At 40.0% G+C, this 22,730-nt stretch overlaps 1 protein-coding gene across 1 annotated transcript in view; it reads left to right on the top strand.

Annotated features, from left to right (window-relative positions):
* rod (rough deal) overlaps window positions 1–22,730 on the top strand; it is a 136,774-nt gene that overhangs the window by 74,520 nt on the left and 39,524 nt on the right. Inside the window, exons 14-17 of the mRNA XM_072306313.1 lie at window positions 1,089–1,184; window positions 6,493–6,690; window positions 10,358–10,497; window positions 13,274–13,529. Coding sequence (XP_072162414.1) covers window positions 1,089–1,184; window positions 6,493–6,690; window positions 10,358–10,497; window positions 13,274–13,529 — 690 coding nt within the window. The remainder of the gene's footprint in view (window positions 1–1,088; window positions 1,185–6,492; window positions 6,691–10,357; window positions 10,498–13,273; window positions 13,530–22,730) is intronic.

Below are 22,730 nucleotides of genomic sequence, written 5' to 3'. Positions count from 1 at the left end.
TATGCAGATGGGGGCTTTGTGTTCAGGCCGAAGGACCTGGGACTGAACTCTCAGCGTTCTCTTGTAGTTTATATGTAGAAAGTAAAAATTCCTTATCTCTTTTTTAGTGTATTCTCCGAAGGAAATACACTATTGCATCTCCTTTGATGTCAGACCCAGACCAAAGACCATGTAATGAGCATCTATCATGCGTCGTAGATTACGAATATGCATGCCGTTTGAATATAAGTATATACACACTACGGGAAACGTCCCCCAGCCACTGCGCGGCCCATCCCACTGAAGGCGCTCCGTGCCATCAAGGGACTTCTTGACGGCCCTATTTTCCAGCTTCTTATCAATGTTGGTTTTTTCCCAACTCGAGGTCCGGGGGAGGGGCGCGTCATGCAACGGCCGAGCATATCCCCGCGAGAATATAAATGACTGCTGCAGACCGTCACAAAACATCCACCCAACAAAAATTCAGGAAGGTCCTAAATGCCCTTGATAGCAAGAAAGTCCGTACTAACTTCTAAAGGAACTATATCTCTAGTGCGGAGCTATTTCTTGATACTCCAGAGCAGAGCACTTACCATTTGGATAGCCGAAAATTTTCAATCTTGCTCTGACCCTCTCAGCCGCATTTCACCTCTTGGCCAGAACGTAATGCTCTGAGCCACCACATCAGCAGTGCTGAAAGGTGAGGAGTTATTTTGTCAGTCTAGCAAGTAACCTTCTTTGGCAAATTTCTGATATTTTTTTTCAGCTACTGGGGCTCCTCTGCCAAAATGGCTATATAGGGGTCAAATGGTTTCCTATTAAGATACTTACGGCCACATACTGAATTAAATGTAGGTAAAACACTCTTCCCTGTATGAAGAAGAGTTGCCAACCTGTTTCATAATTGGTGCCGCAAAATATGAATGATAGTGATAACATTAGTGCATAAAGTTTTAATAATATAGAAGGGGAAAAGACGTAGGATTCTTTCAAGTGACAATAAATCAAGAAAATTGCTTAGTTTTCAACCCGTCTATTTTTTAAATCAAGTCTCTGATAGCTAATCTTTTTTTTCTCCTTTCTCTTCTTTTTTCTATGTGTTCTTAAAGATGGAAATCGAGCATCATCTGCAGTGGTGGAAGTGTGAAGACAATTTCAAAGAAATGAAGATTATCAAGCTCATTCAATGCATCTCTTGCCCTGAAGTATGGATCAATTTCTTTATTACTCTGTACTGGTTTCTAGTTTTTACTGACCATGTTAACCCATAGCCATACCATTTCATTTTCATTTTCCAAGCCTTGACATGCCATTCAACTCAGGTAAAATCAGCCCCTCCACTGGATGAATTTTCAGTACGTCGACGCGTCTGCTTGTAAATGTTGTCGTTGCCCACAGTGCGCTCGACAAAATGCTTGGTCACAGCATGGCAGTTGGTAAAAAAGAACCTTACATACAAAATAATGAGAATGAAGTAAGATTCAGATTGCTTGCGAATGGATCAGTCGGGTGCGTCAAAGAATTGTGTTTTGATATTTTGATATACACCGTTCTGGTGGACATGCTGTCGACCAATTTAGTTTTTTGCATGGCCATGTCAAATCCAATGTAAACTGTGCAACGAGGTGCAGCGCGACGCACTATGGTCCACAGCCCATATTTAACGGAACTTTATTCAAATTTTGAAGGTGCAAAAAAGTAAAGTTTAGCACCGTAGTTTTATCATATATACTCCGACTTTTGAGATCGTAACCCTCTCCCTCCCATTTACTCACTAAGGCGAGCTGGGGGGGGGGGGGGTTGTTTCGGCACCTTGTAATTCGGATTCCTTGGGGTCGATTCCCTATTTAACCCTGCAGTCCCCGACTTCGTAGGACCTAAACCAACCAAGAAAAAGGCCTGGTACGGGTGGTGTGGGACACCCTGTATAACAAGGTATAAAAAAATATTTATGAGAGAGGAAGGTAAGGAGGAGGAGAAAATATCAATAATTGCTGCCTACAGCATGAATATAAGGCCCGAGCGGTGAAAAATCTCTCCTTAGCCGGCGCGGGATGGAGCGCTCCCGATATGCCGCGCGCGCGCGCGTAACCGGGAACGCGTAGAAAAATCCCTATAACTCAAGAACAAATCGTTTCCTCAAATCTCCTCACTTTTTTAAAAAAAAATTCGGTGTTAAGACCCCTCTAAAAGGTTTTACGGCAAACTTGAATGACCCTATTTTATAGAAAATTTCATGAACCTTTCGTTGCCCACCTTGTTTTTTATTAAACGCCCTTTTACATGTAAAAAATTTAAAAAAACGCGGAAATTTTTTCGGGCAAATTGCAATTTTTTCAACATTGCCTCTGCATTTTCACGAGAGACACCAGAAAGACAAATAAAGGTACATTTCTTACATAAAACGAGGTGTTGCGATTCGGGCCGAGATTGGCCCCTCCATGGAATCGGGAAATCTTTGAATGTTTGACGGTTGACGATGCATATTTAACAGAAATAATCGAGTTTTGCCGATACTCACATTACTTGGCTGCGAAACAGGGGCCTTAACATGGCTCTGGAGCCGGAAACAGCTAAAAATCCATGTTTTTCGCGGTTCTACCTCTGATTTCGACCTGGGTCCTACGGGGATGGGTCATGAGCTTCGAATATAATGTTCAATCATTGATAATGTATCAATTATTGATATTTTCTCCTCCTCCTTACCTTCCTCTCTAATAAATATTTTTTTATACCTTGTTATACAGGGTATCCCACACCACCCGTACCAGGCCTTTTTCTCGGTTGGTTTAGGTCCTACGAAGTCGGGGACTGCAGGGTTAAATAGGGAATCGACCCCAAGGAATCCGAATTACAAGGTGCCGAAACAACCCCCCCCCAGCTCGCCTTAGTGAGTAAATGGGAGGGAGAGGGTTACGATCTCAAAAGTCGGAGTATGTATGATAAAACTACGGTGCTAAACTTTACTTTTTTGCACCTTCAAAAATAACTCGATTATTTCTGTTAAATCTGCATTGTCAACCGTCAAATATCCAAAAAATTCCCGATTCCGTAGAGGGGCCGATTTCGGCTCAAAACGCAACTCCTCCTTTTACCAGCTTTTGGATCATTACCATGGTTTGAAAAAAAAAATTGTCTCCAGCCACAACCCCTCCTCGTACCAGCTTTTGGATGATTATCATGGTTTGAAAAAAAAAAAATTGTCGGCAGTCACAAAAACGTGAGACAATGCCTTGTTATTGAAAAAATTTTAAATTTTTGACGTACAGTGGATATTGAATATAACGACCTTGAGGGGACCAGCCTTTTTTGGTCGTTATAGCCGATAGTCGTTATAACCGATAGTGAAATGGTTACACACGTACCCAGGCCCGCTACATCCCATCTCGGGCCCTGGTACCAGTTTTTAGGCCCGGGCCCCAATCACGGGGGGGATGGTCCGAGTGCCTACTTTCTACTTTCAGCACAAAATACTTGCGAATTGTTGCATTCAAAACATCTGGAAAATTTTTATTTTTTTCGAGGAGCATATGATACTATTTTCAATTCTAAGGGGGCCAGGCCCCCCTGGACTCCCCCTTCGTTTGTCTATAGCTAGGGAGTTGAGGCATAAGCCATTGAAGTCGAAGATGCCCAGACTGAAGACTCTTAGCATCTGACGACGGAAGAAAATGAAACGCAATAACTAAAAATATCTTTCTGTACTGAAAATATTGAAAGTAGATAGAAATTTGCCAAGAATTATACTTCTTTGAAAATTTAAGAAGAATTCCACAATGCCCCAGTGTGTTTTTGAAACTTTATTCACCTCAAAACATTCTAACGAAATCTCACTGCACCTCGCTCAGGTCGTTTTAACCGATCACCACATCTGTTGGGACGCGAAAACTCCGTTGCTATGACCGATATGTCGTTATATGCAATGTCGTTATAACCGATACATAAATACATTGAATGAATGGGATTTCAGCCGGGGCCGACCAGTTTACGTCGTTATGCCTGATTTGTCGTCATAATCGATGTTATATCCAATATCCACTGTATGTTAAATTGGCTTTTAAGTACACTTAAATACCTTCAAGAATTTATTCATCAACATTTTTTTAACTTTCATGTACTATTACACTGGTACCGACAAAATTACTTCGAACAAAAATTACTGAACTTGAAAGTTTTGGGTATACCTACAATACAAAAGTGGTTCTAAACCGATCAGCCCGGTATTCCGATAGACAACTTTAACGCCATATTTAACCCTCTTTAAAAAATTCAAAATATCAATTTCAGATATGAGATTTTTTGGAAAATTTTATGCTGTAAACGTTTATTACCATCCTTCAATCGTATTCTCAGTTTCCAACTGTCAAAAAGCCGAGAATCGTTGAAATTCTGAAATTTCTGGAGAAATCATTTTTCAGCGTAATTCCCTTAAATACGCTATTCAGTTACATCCTGCAAAATTTAATGGAAAACCAGTTTTGTATTTGCCTTCAAAATTTCATCACCTTTCTAAAAAGTATATACAAGTTGTACTTTTGTTGTAACACACTCCACATGTTTGTCAAGTATTTGGGAGTATGTTTCTTGCCAATGCCAAACAATTTTGTGATTCAAAAATCTTCTATCAATCACACAAACAGAATCTTTCAATGTAACTGCAGTTTTACAGGTTAAAAAAGATCATAAATCACTGAATTAGTAGTTTTCTGCATTCTGGATTCGTCTAAAAGAGCCGATGGATAAGGAGTCAATTCGAATCGAAAATCATCCTGTAATTGTTTGTCTGATTTTTTAAGGAAAGAAATCCTTTGAAAAAATAGTGTAGAATTAATGGGTATCGCGTTCAATTGAATGCTGGAGTTGTGGCAGAAGTAGGTAAATCACGGTTGCTTCTTTTAAATTTGATCCTTCAGAAGTACCCTCTAGTTAGCGTTCTCATTTGCGTCATACCAACTTCAGAAGCTTGGTGACAGGTAATTTTTGGATCAACAACAACATCTGTGCTAATGGAGAATTTGCACGCAATTTTTTTATTGCTTCATCTGAAAGTGCCTAATGAGCTGAGTTCGCAATATTTTTCATAATTTTTTTCTGACATGGGAAATTGGAGAAAAATTGATTTAAAAGTGAGAAAATGCGCCGCCTTGTGACGTCATCTGGCGGCATTTCCCATTTAAACACATGTATTTTAGCAGAATCGGTTATTTTGTCATATCTCCTCTAATAATCGCTCAATTTATGAATTAAGGGTATCTTCGTGTTCAGTTCACTCAGAGGATTCCACTTAAACAGGAAATTCATCAAATTTCAGACCCTCGCAAATTCTCCATTGACATGAGATTTTCATTCCCTGGGATAGGCTTAGTTGTTGCTGTGTTCAGCGTAAGACCAAATACTCGACTAAAGAAAGGTTGAGATGGAATGGCACCATTCCAGGCAGACAGGGAGTCTTTAAACCCATAAAAGTGATTTTTCATCTGACACCCAGTCGATAACACAGCGCAGCATGACATGATGTGTAACGGCATGACCTTCGATTCGGTCCCTTTTATCTCCTCCCCCCCCTTCTTGGATTTTGGCATTAATTTTTGAGAAATCATAGATTTTAGGTTCATCGTAGATTTGAGTTTTTCCCGCTTTCATAGTTTTCTAGTTCTATCTTCACAGTTCCCTGATCTGCTAACGAACGGTGATCGTGAGTGGCGGCGCGCCGCGGCAAAGAGTCATCTTGCCCCCCCCCCCCCCCCCCCCCATTTGGATTTTGGTTTAAATTTTTGAGAAATCACAAATTTTAGGATCGGAATGAGTTTTCTCTCTTTCATAGTTTTTTGCTAAGTTGTAGAGCTGGAAACTCGGAAGTATCGATTTTGGCCGATTATGAGCTTAAAAGCTCTACTTTGCGATGCTCATAACTGGAAAACGGTAGGTCGCATGAAAAAAATGCATGCGACCTACTTAGTAAGTAATTTTATGAGCTTTAATTTTGCATGGAGGTATTTCCACGAAAAAATTACTTATCTCCCGACTTTAATGCAAAAAACCGAAGAAACAGCGATTTTGGACCTAAACCCCAAAATGGCGGCTGAAGCCGTAGTTAAGAAAAAGTGCAAAATTAACCCTTATTTAAGGACTTCACAAGACGTCTTTTAAAGAAATTTCCAGCATTTAATTCAATATTCATTCCCTTGGTGCCTGGTTTAACTGCAATAACGAATTCAAGATCCACCCACATAAGTTAGGGAGGCAGAGATGCCACTTTTATATTAAGTGTTGTAAAATGTTTTCCTCCCTAAGGCTCAATGGTATTAAAAATGTTAAATCCTTCTTTTTACACCAAAAATATTTCTTGTGCCTAAATTCGTCAGGTGAAAACTATATGACTAGTTCAGCTCAAACCTGCTCATCACTCACTTTTTCCAAAATGTAGCTTGGCTCCTTTTTGCTTACTGGTCCTTTTTTTATACTTTGATTTATGTTTGAACTCTAATTTGATGTAAATATTTAATGTTCCAGGAGAAAATCGGCAGTCTTGGTTGTTTGTTAAAGAATGCTTCTATTCCATGGAGTCCTATTGTAATAGAGTTAGCCAATGATTGCCTAAAATCGTACCAGAAGAAGGCAGACATAATTCAAGATTGCTACAAAATGATTCCATTAAAACATGTTTTCAAAAAATATTCCATCAAAAGTATTCTGACCTCACCAAGAGAGGTACGTTTTATTTTTCAATCCAAAGAGGATAAAATGATATCAGTGTATTAGATTTACTTAACATGAGTTTTATTACTGTTATTTATAGATGTGTCTTTCAGCCAATAAGAGAGTGCACTCCTAATTTTGATTTTTAAAGTAAAAAGTTTTTACTCTCATGGAGAGCTGCTTCATGTAGAATGTCATATCCTACAAGCGAGGAGAATTAATGACTGAGGAAAAAAACAGGAAATGAAGAAGGGGTCAGGGACAAACTGGTTCATTTTTTAGATAAAAGTGTAAGTCCCCCAGCACTTCAGCTGGGATACCACGTCTAGAGAGGGTATTAGTCCCTCACTTCATTCAGACCAGATGACAACAGATAAAACAAAGGATATGCTTTTTTAATCTGTTTCTATTTTCGCATTTTCTCACAGTTCAATGTCAGTTAATTGATCACCTAGTAACTTTTTGGATTTGTTTGAACTCAGCATCGCTTTACAAACGATTTTTGAAAGTCAAAATTAGGTTTCCTTGTACTTTAATCAGTAGTCAAAATGGCTGAAAAATCACACCTCAAGAACCTGCAATGCAATCATCCCGATAGCTCCAACGGAACCTCTGTTCTACCAAAGATTACTATTTATGCAGAACTGAGTTGTAATGGAACCCATCCTTTTCGAAAAATAACCTTGCACCATCCTTATAGGGAACCCCCCCCCCCCCGGTCAGATCTGATGAAACTTTAAAATGTAGCTTAGCTAGTCATTCCGATCAAAAGCTCTCACGGGCCGAGAGGGATCTTATGTGCAGTTTGCGAAATATTCGCCGTTTTATATGTGTGAACGGAGGTCCCGCCAGCCGGACCATTGTGTGGCCCTACTCGTACCGTTCCCTTCCAGTCCATTCCAGCCCCTCTCCGTTTGTCCGCCACCCATATCCGAGGCTCGGAAACCGAAGCTCATCGTTACCGGCCCGGGTGGTCTTATCTGGGTAGTGGTTACCCGGGCCGGTAACGATGAGCAGAGTCTCGTGAGCGTCGGATTCCGAGCCTCGGGTATGGGTGGCGGACAAGCGGAGAGGGGCTGGAATGGACTGGAAGGGAACGGTACGAGTAGCGCCGCACAATAGTCCGGCCGGCGGGACCTCTGTTCACGCATACAGGGTTATTCAGAAGTCACGTACTGGCCAAGTGGCCAATGGCCATGAGGGGGGTGGCCATCTGAAATTTTTAAGTTGCCCCCCGCCCCCCGAGGGGATCAAAAACTGAAAAGTACTTAAATAAGTTTCCCCCTCGACATGAGGAAAAACGTCTTAAACCGCAAATCGATTTCATAATTTTGAATAACCCTGTATAAAATGGTGAATATCTCGAAAACTGCACATAAGATCCCTCACGGACCGAGAGTATGGGCTCGTAAGAGCTTTTGATCGGAATGACTAGCTGAGCAACATATCAAAGTTTCATCAGATTTGACGGAGGGGGGGGGGGGATTCCCATAAGGATAGTGCCGGGTTCTTTAATTTTTGGATTTAACCCTGAGATTTTCATTTTTAAAGTTAGGCCTTGAACATCCTTATCAAGCCATTTAATCCTCAATTGCTTTTCTGCTAGGGAGCATGATAGTTTGCACAATTGGTTAACATGGAAATGGGGGGGGGGGGGTGTCGCCACTAGTCAATTATGACGAAAGTTTTGTGCATTTCGTTAATCAGTTGTGGTAAAATATAATTAATGGAGACACGTTTCGGAGCTTAGAGCTTCATCATCACGCGGCAGCGAACTAAAGTTGTTTTCCTTTTTCTTGCCGATTCACGCGCTCAGTGTTTGAAACTCGGCATGAAGTCTTAGCAACCATCTGGCCTGCAACTTATTTTCTTAGGAGTCATCTCAGGTTTCTTAGGAGTTATCTCAGGTTTCTTAGGGGCCAAAATGAAAAATTGCCCTTTTTAAATGCCTCGAGTCAGGAATACCCCATTGAGCCATTGGCATTTTGCCCATTGCTGTATACGTCGAAGCCACATACAAAACCACTATCCTCTTTAGCTCTCTCCATCAGCATCAGTCCATCGTCACTATGTCAGTTAGCCCTTAAAAGGCTCGGAGGTTGCCAATAAAATATAAAATCAAGAGGAAATCATTTAAATTAATTAGGTCTTGTGAATTGCATTCATTACTTTTAATTTTTACTTTTTTAACTCATGTTTGAAGTTTAATTTTTTTTCTGAGTTGTGGGTGGAATAGTAGTTGATGGTGTAGGTAGAGGTGTGGCATATAGTTGTGGACTAGTTTATTGGACTATTGGCCAATTTTTCGCTTTGTTTTGCTGGCGACTAGAGAAGACAGGGAGCCGCCAATCAGTCGCCAGCCAACCGCGGCCAGATGCATATAATACAACAAAAAAAACAGATTATAAATTCTAAAAAAAAAATAGAAAGATCAGTGATGGTGCATCATTATTGGCCAAAAACATGAAATTGCAAACAAACCTATTTTAGAGAAGGTAATAAACAATCCGAGACATCTAGATGACTGGGTAAATATTTATACACACAGGACAAACAGCTTTCATACCGTCTTAGTGGGTACTGAGATAATTTGCTGTTCAATTGCATAAAAACATGGCATCAGTGGAATGCCAGCGCAAGGATCGGCAAGAAAAAGGAAAACAACTCTTGTTTGCTGCCGACTAATGATGGAGCTCCAAGCTCCGAAATGTTTCGACTTTATTGAAATTTTACCGCAAGTGAGGAACGAATTCTTATAAAATTTTTAAAACTGGTATACATTAGAAGTCTCCGGGTCTTCAACCTTTTTTGACCAAACTTTAGAAACACAGCTGCAGGAAAGACAGAATTACAGTTAAGTAACCTATATACTGTTGGATTTCACCTACAGGGCATTAAATTATGAGCTGATACGAAGTCAGAGACATAAAAAACATTGCATTATCCGAGCGTCTCAAAATGACAGCCCATTGAGGGTTGTTTTCGCAAAATGGAGAGCAAAGCGAGTGCAATGAACCCCACTTTAGCAACAATGCAACACAGTTTGACGGCCGTTCGCTTATTAATTTATAGGCTCTTATTGTATTGCTAGTGATTACAGAAGTAATTGGACGTATTTCTTTCAAACAGAACTGTGAGCAGGTGAGAAATATGGGGTGTGCTCTAGAAATCTGCATAAGAAACAATGTAAAAGAGGGCGTGATTCCTTTTGAAGAGTTTGAAAAGCGGGATATTGCATTCTATCAAACAGAACTATGTGCCAACTGAATGCGGGATTCATGAGTCGCGGGCATGGGGCGAGAGCGTTGTGGACAGGGCCCATGAGTTAAACGGCGGCGGCGGGGACGGCGATCTCCCCCTCGCGCCCGGGTTTCATCATTGCCGCTGACGTCACTGGCGCTTCATTATTCTCATTCACTCTTACGGCCAGAGAACTAGTGAGCACACCCCATTTTTCTCACCTCCACATAGGTTTGTTTGATAGAAATACGTCCAATTAACCATCAGACTGCATTCTAATGAGTTACCTCAGTTACTCTTTCGGGAATATGAATTTTGCCACAACTGTCTTTCATTAGTATTTCCCTTTTTCCTTAAACCCTAAGTTCCTCGGTTTTCTGTACTGGACAGAAAGTTAATTAATTTTTTTCGTAATTGCATTTCTATTTTTGTCTTCCAGCTGAGAAAATGTGTCAAATACATTTTCAAAGAAGGTTTAGATTCCAGATTAGAAGATGCCTTGCAGTTGGTTGAGGGACAAGAAGATAGCCTAAAGATGTTACCATATTGTCTTTACATAGACAGTTTAATCCAATCAAAGTAAGAAGTCTTCTTCTTTAGTGTATTTTCCAAAGAAAATACACTATTGCATTCTCCCATGATGTCGGACTCAGACCCGAGACCTTGTGAAGAGCACCGATCACGGGTCGTAGATCACGAAAATATATGCCATTCAAATTCATGTATATATATATGTATGTATGTATGTATGTATGTACATATGTATGTACGTATGTATGTATGTATGTATGTATTTCCGCCTTTTTAAGATTTTTCGTTTTTTGAGTAGTTATATCTTTCTTACGTTGAAAGATATTTAAACCAATTTTTTTGCATTTAGTAGAGACTCACTAGAACTACTATTCTGCGAAAAAAAATTGAAATTTGAGGCAATAGATTTTGAGGGGTGGGGCTCGAAAGTGGGGGGAGGTTAAATCTTGTCCACTCGATAACTCGAGCGAAAATGAATATTTTGAGCTGAAATTTTTATGGGTGGTAGTTCTCCCCTAGGGCTGGTTTGGTATTGAATTTGAGCTAAATCGGCTGAGCCGTTTAAAAATGGCGAGCTTTGAAAGTTTTAGGCGGGGGGTGCGCGGCATGAGGGGAGCCGGCCGGAGCAGGGCCGCACAGTGGGTCGGGGGAGAAAGTTTTTGGACAAGCTGATCGTCGCACAGTGGGTTAGGGGGAAGAAGTTTTTGGACAAGCTGATCGTCGCACAGTGGGTCAGGGGGAGGAAGTTTTCAGACAAAATTTTCGTCGCACAGTGGGTCAGGGGGAGGAAGTTTTTGGACAAAATTTTCGTCGCACAGTGGTTCAGGGGGAAGAAGTTTTTGAACAAGCTTTTCGTCGCTCAGTGGCTCAGGTGAAGAAAGTTTTTGGAAGAACTGTTCGTGGCACAGCGGCCGAAGGAAAGGAAATATCTGGAAAAAACCATCGATTACACAATGACTTACAGACGTACGATTTTATGACTACAAAAATCCCACTTCGGGAAATACACTTCCTTCCCGCGGTGGATGTGCGGGACACTTTGAAGGAAGAAAAACTAAATGTGCAGACGATCCTGAAAAGAAGCGCGCGCCCTGGGGCGGCGAAGCCCCCCCCGAAAACCGGCGCGGAACGCCTGTTTTTTATACATCTCTTTGATGTGAATGATATTTCATCGATGGATCTTGAAGTAAAAAATCAAGAGAAGTGAAAAACCTGACATAAAATGACATGATTAAGGACACAGAAAAAGCTTTGACATGGAACTTCCTTTCAACCTTAGTGGAAAGGACCTCACTCGAAATTGCCTCTGTTTAATCTCAGCCAAATCTACAGTATATTCTTATGGTTACATAAAGTCACCTCCTAAGTTCATTATACCCAAAGGATTCAGCACATTCCTTAAGGAAATCTGTACCACAATCGATTTCCAATTTTTTTATTGCATTTACTTCATCTATAGGTGCTGATCAAAAGTCATAATTGCGCCACCTCTCTTTGCAGCACTGTTTTTGCACAAGCCACGGTAGAAGTTTTAATAATTTCTTGATCAAGCGAGGGCAGCGCCGCGAAAAAGAGTTGGAAAGATCCCTCTATCTTTTAGTGCTCTAGAACGAGCAGGTCAGTTGAAATCACTACTTAATGGGTTGATGCTCAGATAGTGTGCTTTGATGGAAATTTAGTTCTGTTTGGTTCAACTTTGTTTCCGTTGGTTCTGTTTGCAATCTGAAAAATGTCATAGCTCCAAATTCAAAAAATTGAAAATTTGAGCAATGGGAACATGGCAAAAATAGATCAAAAATTTAGGATGGACTTAAAATCAACCGAAAGTAAGCGGTCTTCTCTAAAGAACCCTGCACCATCTTTTTGTGAAATTCCCCGCAGTCAAACCTGATGAAACTTCGATATGTTGCTCAGCTAGTCATTCTGATCAAAAGCTCTTATGGGCCCAAAGAGATCCCATGTCTGGTTTTCAAGATATTCGCCGTTTTATATGCGTGAACGGAAGTCCCGTCGCGCCGGCCGGAGCATTGTGCGACACTACTCGTACGCTTCCTCTTCAGTCCACTCAGGCCCCTCTTCAATTCTCTGCCATCCACACCTGAAGCTCGGACTCCGACGCTCACGAGGCTTCGCTCATCGGCACCGGCCCGGGTAGTCTTATCACCACTCAGATAAGACCACCCGGGCCGGTGCCAATGAGCGAAACCTCACAGCTATCTTTAAAAACTTGGAAACTCTATGTGTCATCCTGGAAGCTTTGAAAAGGTCTAATTTCCCCCCAAAACTGAAAATCAACTCAGTTTTTGGTCCACACATAATTTTTACCTTTTACTGAAGGTCTACAAAATCAGGAATTTTATCAGGTCAGGGAAATTAGAAGGAAGTCAGGGAATATAATGAAAGAGATTGAATATTTGAAAAATCTTGAAATCTCACAAAACATCCCAATCAAACCAACTCTTGACCTTGTGGGGGGGGGGGGGGGGAGACAATTGCTCTGGGTTACATTCTGAATGGTGGAAACAGGAATAAGGTCCATTAAGGAATTGCAATTTTAACTAATTGAAAGATTCGCACTCGAAAAAAAAAATGTTTGTATGGTTTTGTTATTTGCAGTGAAATTAATGGCACTCTTGATGACTCTTAAAAAACAATTTATACATTGTAAGATGCACAGTGCAAGTCAAATTTCTACTTCCGTAACCCAAATTTTTTAATATTCTGTTTATGGCTATTTCAATAGTTTTAAAAGTAACATTTCAAAGACACACATGTTTTCTTTTATAATAATTTTTTTGATCATGATGATTTTGCTTGCTTTCAGAAAATATGAAGAAGTAACAGAATTTTTGTTTGAAAAGCAGTTAGATGAAACTGTGTTAGACCAATGTTGTCGATACATTATTCTAAAATTTTCAACCCATTTGGACTCTGGTGCTCATGAAATTATAGACGCTGTCATCAAAATACTCCAAAATTCGAAAGAAAAATTAGAGAAGACAAATGCAGCCGCAGGCATGAATGGTTTCAACAATTACATAGAGAAAGCCCTGGTTTGCAAAAGTATTAGTACAATGAAGGTATAACATTTTTTTCAGCTTTTAAGAGACTTGAGAAATAATTTCAATGTTTGTTTTAATGCAGTGAAATGTCAATAATTTGAATGGGCTCTGAATAGGATAGAAAATAGACATGTTTGTCTGACGTCAATACATTTTAGAGTAATGCTATATTCGGCATTAATTGGAATTTTTCAAAGGGAATACAACAGGGTGGAGCGTTTTTGGACGACTTGGCACATCAAAAAATTGATTCCAAAATGTTTGGAGGAGCTGGACCGAGGGTTGATCGAACTGAAGAAAGGTAGGTAGCATGGATGGAAGTTGACTTTTTAGAGTTCGTCTCAGGGCTTTGACAAAAAACCTGCTTTTAAGAGGAACATTGTACCTTTGAATGCCTCCTTACGCTATGACACGACCTCTCCAATTTTCAGGAAGGGCAAGTGAATGGAGAAAAAGTGTTGTTTTGCTGCAGCCACTGTATTAGGGCGGATTAGAGGAAAAAGTTTCCAGAATCGTGCACTTCTGGAAGAAAGCATGAAATTTTCAGGACATCATTTTTACTTATAAAAGGTTCAATTTTGCAAGTAAGCCCAAAATCTGAGGCCCTGGGGGCCGGGGGTCTTGAATTCGCTCCTTTTTGGCGAATTTTCGCGTTGAAACATTGTTACAACGACGTTAAAAATATATAATGTGATCAAAACTTGTGTAAACTTCATGAATAAGTTCTCTTGAACAGCAGTGTAAAATTGTATCACCGTCTGATCTCGGAACACCCCCCAAATTGCCTAAAATTCAATATGGTGCCCATAACAAGGCATCCGGGATATCCGTATCTTCACATGTGCATGCCTTGTGAAGTAACATTTCCCATGTAAGTTTGGTCGCAGATTTCATATTTGAAGTGAAAACGACCCATCTGTTAAAATTTGAGCCCCGAATCCAAGATGGCGGCCAAATTTGAAAGGCAGGAGGGTGCATTTTTATGAGACAAAAATCACGTGAGATTGCAAGTGAGCAGGTATCAATTTCTATGTACTTTTAGTCACGAAACGAATCTAAATGAAATTTAAAAACATCATTTTACACAAATCTGAGGCGAGATATTTAAGATGGTGGTCAGTATGGCCGTCCAAGGTAGGAATGATTTTAACTGGAGCACCTATGATGAGTCATACTATTCATTTTAAGCCCAAATATTTGCTCAATAAAGTTAACAGAGGAGATTGAAGAGGACATTAAACGCGACATACCTACTGTACCTTCTCCAGTCAGTATAGGAGAAAATATCTGATTCAACACATGCTGTTTCACATTCTGAGTCAGGCTTGTCAGAATCTTCCTCCAAGGGGTTCTCCAAGTTTTTCCAGTTCCAGTCTTCACAGCTTCTGCATGATCCAAGAACGATAGGGTCATTTTTTTATAAGTACAGCATGGTGTCACATCCTCTCGTACAATCACACGGGGTAATTGTAAGCAAGGATTTCGAAAGCTGGAGGCAAGCTGCTCAAAAGAGGAAGAAGCTTCTTGTTTTTATTCATCAATCCCCACTGATAAGCATTTAGATAGTTTCATCCCATCCACAGTTGAGTTTGAAAGTAGCTCCTAAATTAATGGTACATCATGGCTGATGATGTCGAGGGTAATTACTCTGATTGAATGAAGACTCCGAAAGCTGCAACTTTTTCCTAAGATATGTGATATCGGAAGTCTTCGAAAGTCAGACTTTTTTTGGCTACCGTAGAAGTAGTACCGTAGTTCGATGGTGAAACTACAAAAATACGTATCTCAGTAGTGGTGTTCCAAAATATCCGTTCCTATTTTATTTCTTGAGAGGGGACCAAACCAGCATTTGAAATGTTTACAGAATATTACTCACATGGAAAGGAAAAATAACCGAAAGGAGGGGTATCGATGAGGGCCTTTTTTGGCCCCCTCCTAGAATCTAGAAATTTATGCGGATTTTCTAAGTTGACTCAATGTAGTTTACGGAAATAGTCATGATTTAGCCCATAGGCCACTGGATATGTGTTAAACGGTTGCCCAAACATAGGTCTGCAGGCGTATTTTAGTGAAAACTTGTGTTTTTCTATGACTCCGAGGCTTTTTTGACACCGAACGCATCGTCTAACTGAAACGAGCTTTTGATATGTTATCAAGGATGCTTTAGGACACATTTTAACTCTGGTTTGGTTTTAGTTAGATGATGCCCTCATACTTGAAAAAAACTTTTTACAAAAATCAATGTTTAAGGGACATCCGCAAAAATCATAGGGAACACGTCTGTCCAGCTGTATGCACGTTGCGTATATTATTGAAGGCACTTATCAAGCCTTGTTGAACCCTTACAAGGAGATTTAATTGAATTGAAGCCAAAAAAAAAACCTAACGACGTAATTCCCTAAGATTTTTGCTGATTTCCCTTAAACGTTGATTTTTTAAACAGTTTTTTTTAAGTACGAGCGCATCATCTAACTAAAACCAAACCAGAGTTAAAATGAGTCCTAAAGCATCCTTGATAACATATCAAAAGCTCGTTTTAGTCAGAGGATGCGCTCGGTGTCAAAAAAGCCTCGGAGTGATAGAAAAACACGAATTTTCGCTAAAATACGCCTGCAGACCTATGTTCAGGCAACCGTTTAACACGTATCCAGTGGCCTTTGGGCTAAATCATGATTATTTCCGTTAACTACATTGAGTTAACTCGGAAAACCCGCATAAACTTCCAGATTTAAGTTGATGTTATGCTATTAGTGATAATATGCCTCCACTACTCCAAAATCCGTTATCTTCATAGCTGTTTTTATGGAAAATTCTATTTTTTTTGGACACAATTGAAGAAAATGTCCCTGTAAGAGTCTAACAAGGCTTGATAATTGTCCTCCATAATATACGCAGCGTGCATACAATTGGAGAGAAGTGTTTCCCTAAGATTTTTGCGGATGTCCCTTAAACGTCGATTTTTGTAAAAAGTTTTTTTTAAGTATGAGCGCATCAACTAACTAAAACCAAACCAGAGTTAAAATGAGTCCTAAAGCATCCTTGATAACATATCAAAAGCTCGTTTTAGTCAGAGGATGCGCTCGGTGTCAAAAAAGCCTCGGAGTGATAGAAAAACACGAATTTTCGCTAAAATACGCTTGCAGACCTATGTTTAGGCAACCGTTTAACACGTATCCAGTGGCCTATGGGCTAAATCATGATTATTTCCGTAAACTACATTGAGTCAACTTAGAAAACCCGCATTTTACAGATTCTAGGAGGGGGCCAAAAAAGGCCCTTATCGATACCCCTCCTTCCAAGAAATGGCTTTCAGTAGCTTTTTATGAAGATACTACTGAAGTATGACAGGAAGTTTGCCACGCTGCAAGCCGAAATACGCAATCAAGCAGTTTCACCATCGATTCACTCTTATTCAGCTCTCAATACACGTTCCAGGCTTTGACTAGGTTCCAAGAACCTGTCTGCAGATTCTTGGTGGTAAGGACCAGATATTATCGTATTGAATAAAGTTGCTATTATTATTCCATGCATGAGATAGATTGAATCGCAACCAGTAAACGTAATGCAAGAAAAGTAGTCGCCTTCTTAACAGTTGACCGATTGTGTAACGGATTCAAGGGATGTTGTGAACGATTATATCGGATTTTGCGCGTTTAATACCTTTTCGAAAGCGCAAAGAAAAATTGGTGTCTGCTGAAAGCTGATCAATTAAACAAACGGACCAATAGGTTCGAATCCTCTCCAATCACAATATTGTGTCAGTGTTCTTACAAGCTGCAACACTCTTCCACTCCACTCTTTAGATATGATAGATTCGAAGTGCGTGTCAATTAAATGAAAAAGTCAACTTTTTAAGGCTGAATTCGCCAAAAATACCTCTCTTTATCAACTAAAGGTGTTTTTGACGAGAAGTTAGTTGTAGAGACTCAACTTAATTTCTGGCTTCTTTTAAGATGAGTAGAGTCTAACGTTTTCTTGATACCTGTTGAATTCGATCGTGACTACATTGTACTTAAAAACAACAGATTGAACATAGGGTTGTGCAATGGATTCGTAAGTATGCCTAATTTTCAATGACTTTCAATGGAGTAGAGACCCACCGTACTGAACGCTTTCTATGTTATTTTCGGTACTCATAAATTGTTCATCCTCTGAGTCTAAGGCATCTGAACTTGAGTTCTGAGTTTTTGTTCAGTAATCAATAAAATACCTCACTATTTGTGACTTGTCACGTGTCAACCGTAATAGTCATTATCTTCAACATCACGACTCATTTTTGTGTAAAATAATGTTTTTTCATTTCATTTAGATTCATTTCGTTCACTAAAACTAAATAGAAATTGATACCTGCCCACTTGCCAAGGCTTTTCAAATTTAGCTGCCATCTTGGATTTGGGGCTCCAATTTTGACCGTGGGGCTCTTTTGACTTCATTAATGAAATCTACGACCAAAATTACGGAGGAAATGACATATCGCTTACATGGTAAGTGATTGCGTATCCCTCCAATTTTTAAAATTCTCCTACTGGAGCTGGTTTCTCCCGTCCCTCCCATTAACAATTTAATAATGTTTTTAAATTTCCCCCACTTTTTTTAAGATTGACTGTGGAGGCTATGATGCCTAGACCCCCCGCTTCCTCCCGTTAAATTACATTAGTGTGAGCATGCCAATGACAAGCCCTGAAAGTCGCCTTTAAAAGTGGAATTTTTGCGTTTATTTAACTTTTTTTGTTACAATTTTTTTGGGAGAGAGGGAGGAGGAGGGAGGATGTACCCTCCGTTAAATTATATTAGTGTGAGCGTGTGAATGACAAGCCCCGAAAGTCGCCTTACGAAGTGTAATTTTTGCGTTTATTCAACTTCTTTCGGGATTATTTTTTGGGGGGAGGGGAAGGGGAAGGATGTCCCCCCTTCCTTATCTCCCACGAGAGATCACATAGATAACTCTCAGAACAAACGCTATTTGTTATCATTTTGCCGCCCATTTTTGCGCATATCGCTATACTTCAAGGAAGGGGCCAATCTCGACGGTTTTTGTAGGTGGTGGATACTGCTGGCCCCCCCTCCCCCCTGTAACGAAGAATTTCATTCTCTCCGTTTTAAGTTTTTCCTCTCCTTTTGTAGACCAGAATAGCGACAAATGTGTCACGGTTTGGCGACACCGCGCCGCGACGCCCGGTGACGGTACATCAGCTGTTTGAATAATGAGAAGAAATGGAATACTGTTTCTCTCCTTTTTTGTCTCTCGAAGATGCTCATTGTACTGCGAAATCAGGGTTTTCCGTAGATTTACCCGAAACGAAATTTTGTAAAAAATTCTAAACTACTATAAACGCCTGTAGGAAATTTTCCTACATCCATTTCTGTAAATTTGATATTTTAATTAATTTTTCTTGTACCAAAAAAATTTCAATGAATGTCGAGATCGTCTTCCAATAGCTTTAAATCAATCTGATAGCCCTCTAAGCCAAACATTGTTCATCACCCTCTCCTTTCCGGAGGGTCACCTCTTCTCTCATCTTTTCTGAATCTTTCTCGGCTTGAGGTGCACGTTAGTGAGTGGCATCTCGTCGAGCCCTCTGTCCATTCATTTTCCTCTTTTCTCTTCTGTGCTGAGGTGCATGTTAGTGAGTAGCATCTCGCCCAGCTTCACTCCTCCTCTCCTCTTACATGTATCCTGGAATTTCAAGCCTTAAGGTGCATGTTAGTGAGTGGCATTTCGGCTAAATTATAATTATCATAATTTTGAGTGTAGTTTGAGTAGGATCCTCACAAATTTAGCTAACGAAAGGACATTCTTTTGGTAAATAAACCAAGAAATTTGAGACGTAAGATTTTGATCATTCTTCCCCTCTTCCAAATTCATTTTAAATTGGCGCCCGAATCCAGGATCCCGGCGAGCTCATTCCGGCACCTCCAGTAACGTTGGCATATCTTATACCAGAGGACGTATGTGCCTCTGATGACCTGGATCTGCTTTGCAGAGAAGGGGGATTTGCCTCGTTACACCCCCACGAGGGGTTAGACCGCTCCTGGAATGAAAAATTTGTGTTCTATCATTTTAGGGATGATCAATTTTACAATATTACCAATTTTCTCCGCGTTATTGGCGAGAAATCGCGGCGAAACGGTCATTCTCGCGGGACTTTGAGATATTTTGCATGACATGTTTACGACCAAAATTATCTTCACTCATTAAAATCAACACTTGAATCATTGGGCCAATTTGAACCATCCTAACCTTTAAATTCTTTTTCTTCTTCGTCTTGTTATTTTAATGGCTTTTACTCCAGTAGAGCAGCGTACAGCCATCTAGAGACATTTATTACAATTTTCCAGGAGTAGGATTTATTGAGGGTTAGGGCTAGGAATATTTGTGGTGGTTGTTTTGAAGAAAAAAAGGGTAGAATCTAGAAAACCACCACCATTTTCACATCTTAAGACCTTTCAGGGCGACCTCCTATATCATAGTTAGACTGGGTTTTGGAAAAAATTCAATGGGATATGCTAGGTATTTAGAAGTTAGAAAGAAAGTTGAGTAAAGGATAAACTAGTCACTCCTTGAGTGGCTTATTTATTCTTCTCTTTTTTACTATTTGATTTATTTTTTTTTTTTTAAATGTTAATTTTATTTTCTGTAAGGAATTTGGCTATAATTTTATATATCTTAGGGTCCGGATTATGTAGGATGTATTAACAGTATAACTTTGAATATAGTTGTTAAATTTATCATAGATTTTGCAGTGAAATTCATTTTTCATGATAATTGGGTCGACAATATGTTTTTTTCGATGTTCCTGAAGTCTATGTCTGGTCTAAAAAATTGATATTTTGGGTCTTGGCTCAGCGTGGGGGGGGGGGGGGTGGGAGTTTTTTTTATATTTTCTTCATTTTTTTAAAGATTGTTGCATCTTAGTATAATTTGTGGGTATTGTCTCTTCGGCCACCAGACACTATTTTCAACTGAGCGTTCCAGTATTTTCAGATTATTACTTATTGGATTTTCTTCTAAGCACAGTGCTTTGAGGATGACTTTATCTGTTAGAAAGTTAAAGCTGAATTGAATTGGTTGTATTGCTGCTTATGTATTAACATTATTTGTGGGAGTCGATTGTAGTACACTCAGGATTTTCCTAAAGCAGGTATTTTCGATTATATTTATTTTATCTATCACAGTATAGTTGTTGCATTACATTGGGAGTCAAAAGTCTATGATGGGTCTGATCATGTTTAGGAATAGAAGGCGGGGAATATTTTGGTTAATACCCCACGTTGCGCCAGGAGGTAAGATAGGATATTCAGTTTTTGATCTTGAGTCTTTCGTTGGATTTTTGAAATTCCGAATAACTTCAAAATGGCACCGGAAAATGGCGAAAACTTAAAATTACAGACGTTTACGGTTGGATTCGCATGAAACTCGGCCGCCATTTTGAAAGTGTGCAACATTTCAAAAATTTAAAGCAAGAGAGTCATTCTTTTCGAAGCAGAAAACAACAAAACCCCGAGTTTCATGCGAATCCAACCGTAAACGTCTTTAATTCCAAGTTTCCGCCATTTTTCCGGCGCCATTTTGAAGTTATTCAGAATTTCAAAAATCCAACGAAAGATTCGTTTTTCTTATGCCTAAATACCCCCCCCCCCTCCCCAAATGCAAAGTTTCATACAAATCCACCGATAAATAGCCTAAATATTCCCTTACCGCTCTAGGTCGCCATTTTGACCGCCGCCATTTTGAGAAGGACAGGATGTCCGGAAAACTAATGCCAGAATCGTTTTCCTCGTCCCAATAAACCTGCGGATACCAGTTTTTGTCCCAATCCTTCCAAAAAACGGAGATTTCAAATTTCCATTGGTTTGAACTTAGACCGGCCGCCATTTTGTCAAAAAATAAGATTTTGACTTGCCGTTTGCGCCAAAAATTTTCTTTTTTATCTTCTTTCGAGTGATGTGTCACAATAGGGGGTTGCTATTTGAAAAAAAAGTTGGAGTCCGCAGCCCCTCCCCACGGGGGGGCCCCAAAAGTAGGTAACATTGATCGATGAACATCTCCAAAGTTTCATTTCAAAATATTAATCAGGTAAAATTTTAGAGGGGTGGAAGGGACTTTTGGGACACCCTGTATTTCTCGGTTTATTTTTTCCCGTAGCCTGTGCTTTGAATCCTGAATCATTTTCATGTTGAGCTTCCAGTGTGCATAATCACTTCTGAAAAATGAGGTTGAACACCACCTCGCCATAAGTACTTTTTTGTTACTAATGTTTGGGGACCCTCCCCCCCCCTCTTAGATTTAAGTGCAAGACAAGTAGTCAATTAGCTTACAATGAATCATGTTAACAGTTCAGAGTGACGTATAAAGCAGCATTTGTTGTTGAACAGTCCTCATCAAACTCTCCCTGCAGAATAATCGTCAAGAATATGCCTTGAAATCATGTTTTTGCAATTTTTGGGGGTACTGGGAGGCTGTGGAAAAACGGCAAGGGCCCTGATCGCTCCAAAATTTCACAGGGATTCCGGAAATGGTGCTATACGTAGCAATGAGAGCAACCGTTTTTGTGTTATGGGTGGAAAACCGATGTTTGGGCACTTACCTCCTCCCCCCCCCCCCCCAAAAAAAAAACCCCTAACCCGTCACGCTATCGATGAGGGACTTTTTTTTGGGGGACTCAGGGAGTCATAAGGACTCACGATGCTAAAAATCAGCTTGACATTAATTTTTTCTCTTAACTTTTACATAATGAGTCAGTTGCGCCAGTCATAGGACTGTGTTTTGATGCTCGATTCTTGTAGATCGGCTAAAAGTAACAAGATCTACCCAACAGCAATTTTCTACACTCATTATTAACCGAGATATCGCGCTTTGAAAAATTCGTTTTATGACGTCATCCACAGCGATAGTGGCACCCTTGGTTTCTTCCACCTTAATTTCGTCAGTGGTGTGGCGCACATTTGCATTGATTATTCAACGTGGAACTTCGATGAAAGTAAGGTAGAAGAAACCAAGGGTGTCACTACCGCGGTGAATGACGTCAAAAACCCTACTTTTCAAAGAGCGATATCTCTAGCGTTAAAATTGAACGTAGAAAGTTGCCGTTGGGACAGATCTTATTATTCTAAGCTAATCTATAAGAATCAAGCGTCAAAGCACGATTCTGTGACCAGCGCAACCGACCCATTGCTGGACTACAAGAATTGCCAAAACTGAACTATCCGCTTGTCCAG

Source organism: Bemisia tabaci, chromosome 1, assembly GCF_918797505.1.
Source record: "Bemisia tabaci chromosome 1, PGI_BMITA_v3".
NCBI classification, from domain to species: Eukaryota; Metazoa; Arthropoda; class Insecta; order Hemiptera; family Aleyrodidae; genus Bemisia; species Bemisia tabaci.
This window is presented reverse-complemented; position numbering and strand designations above follow the sequence as displayed.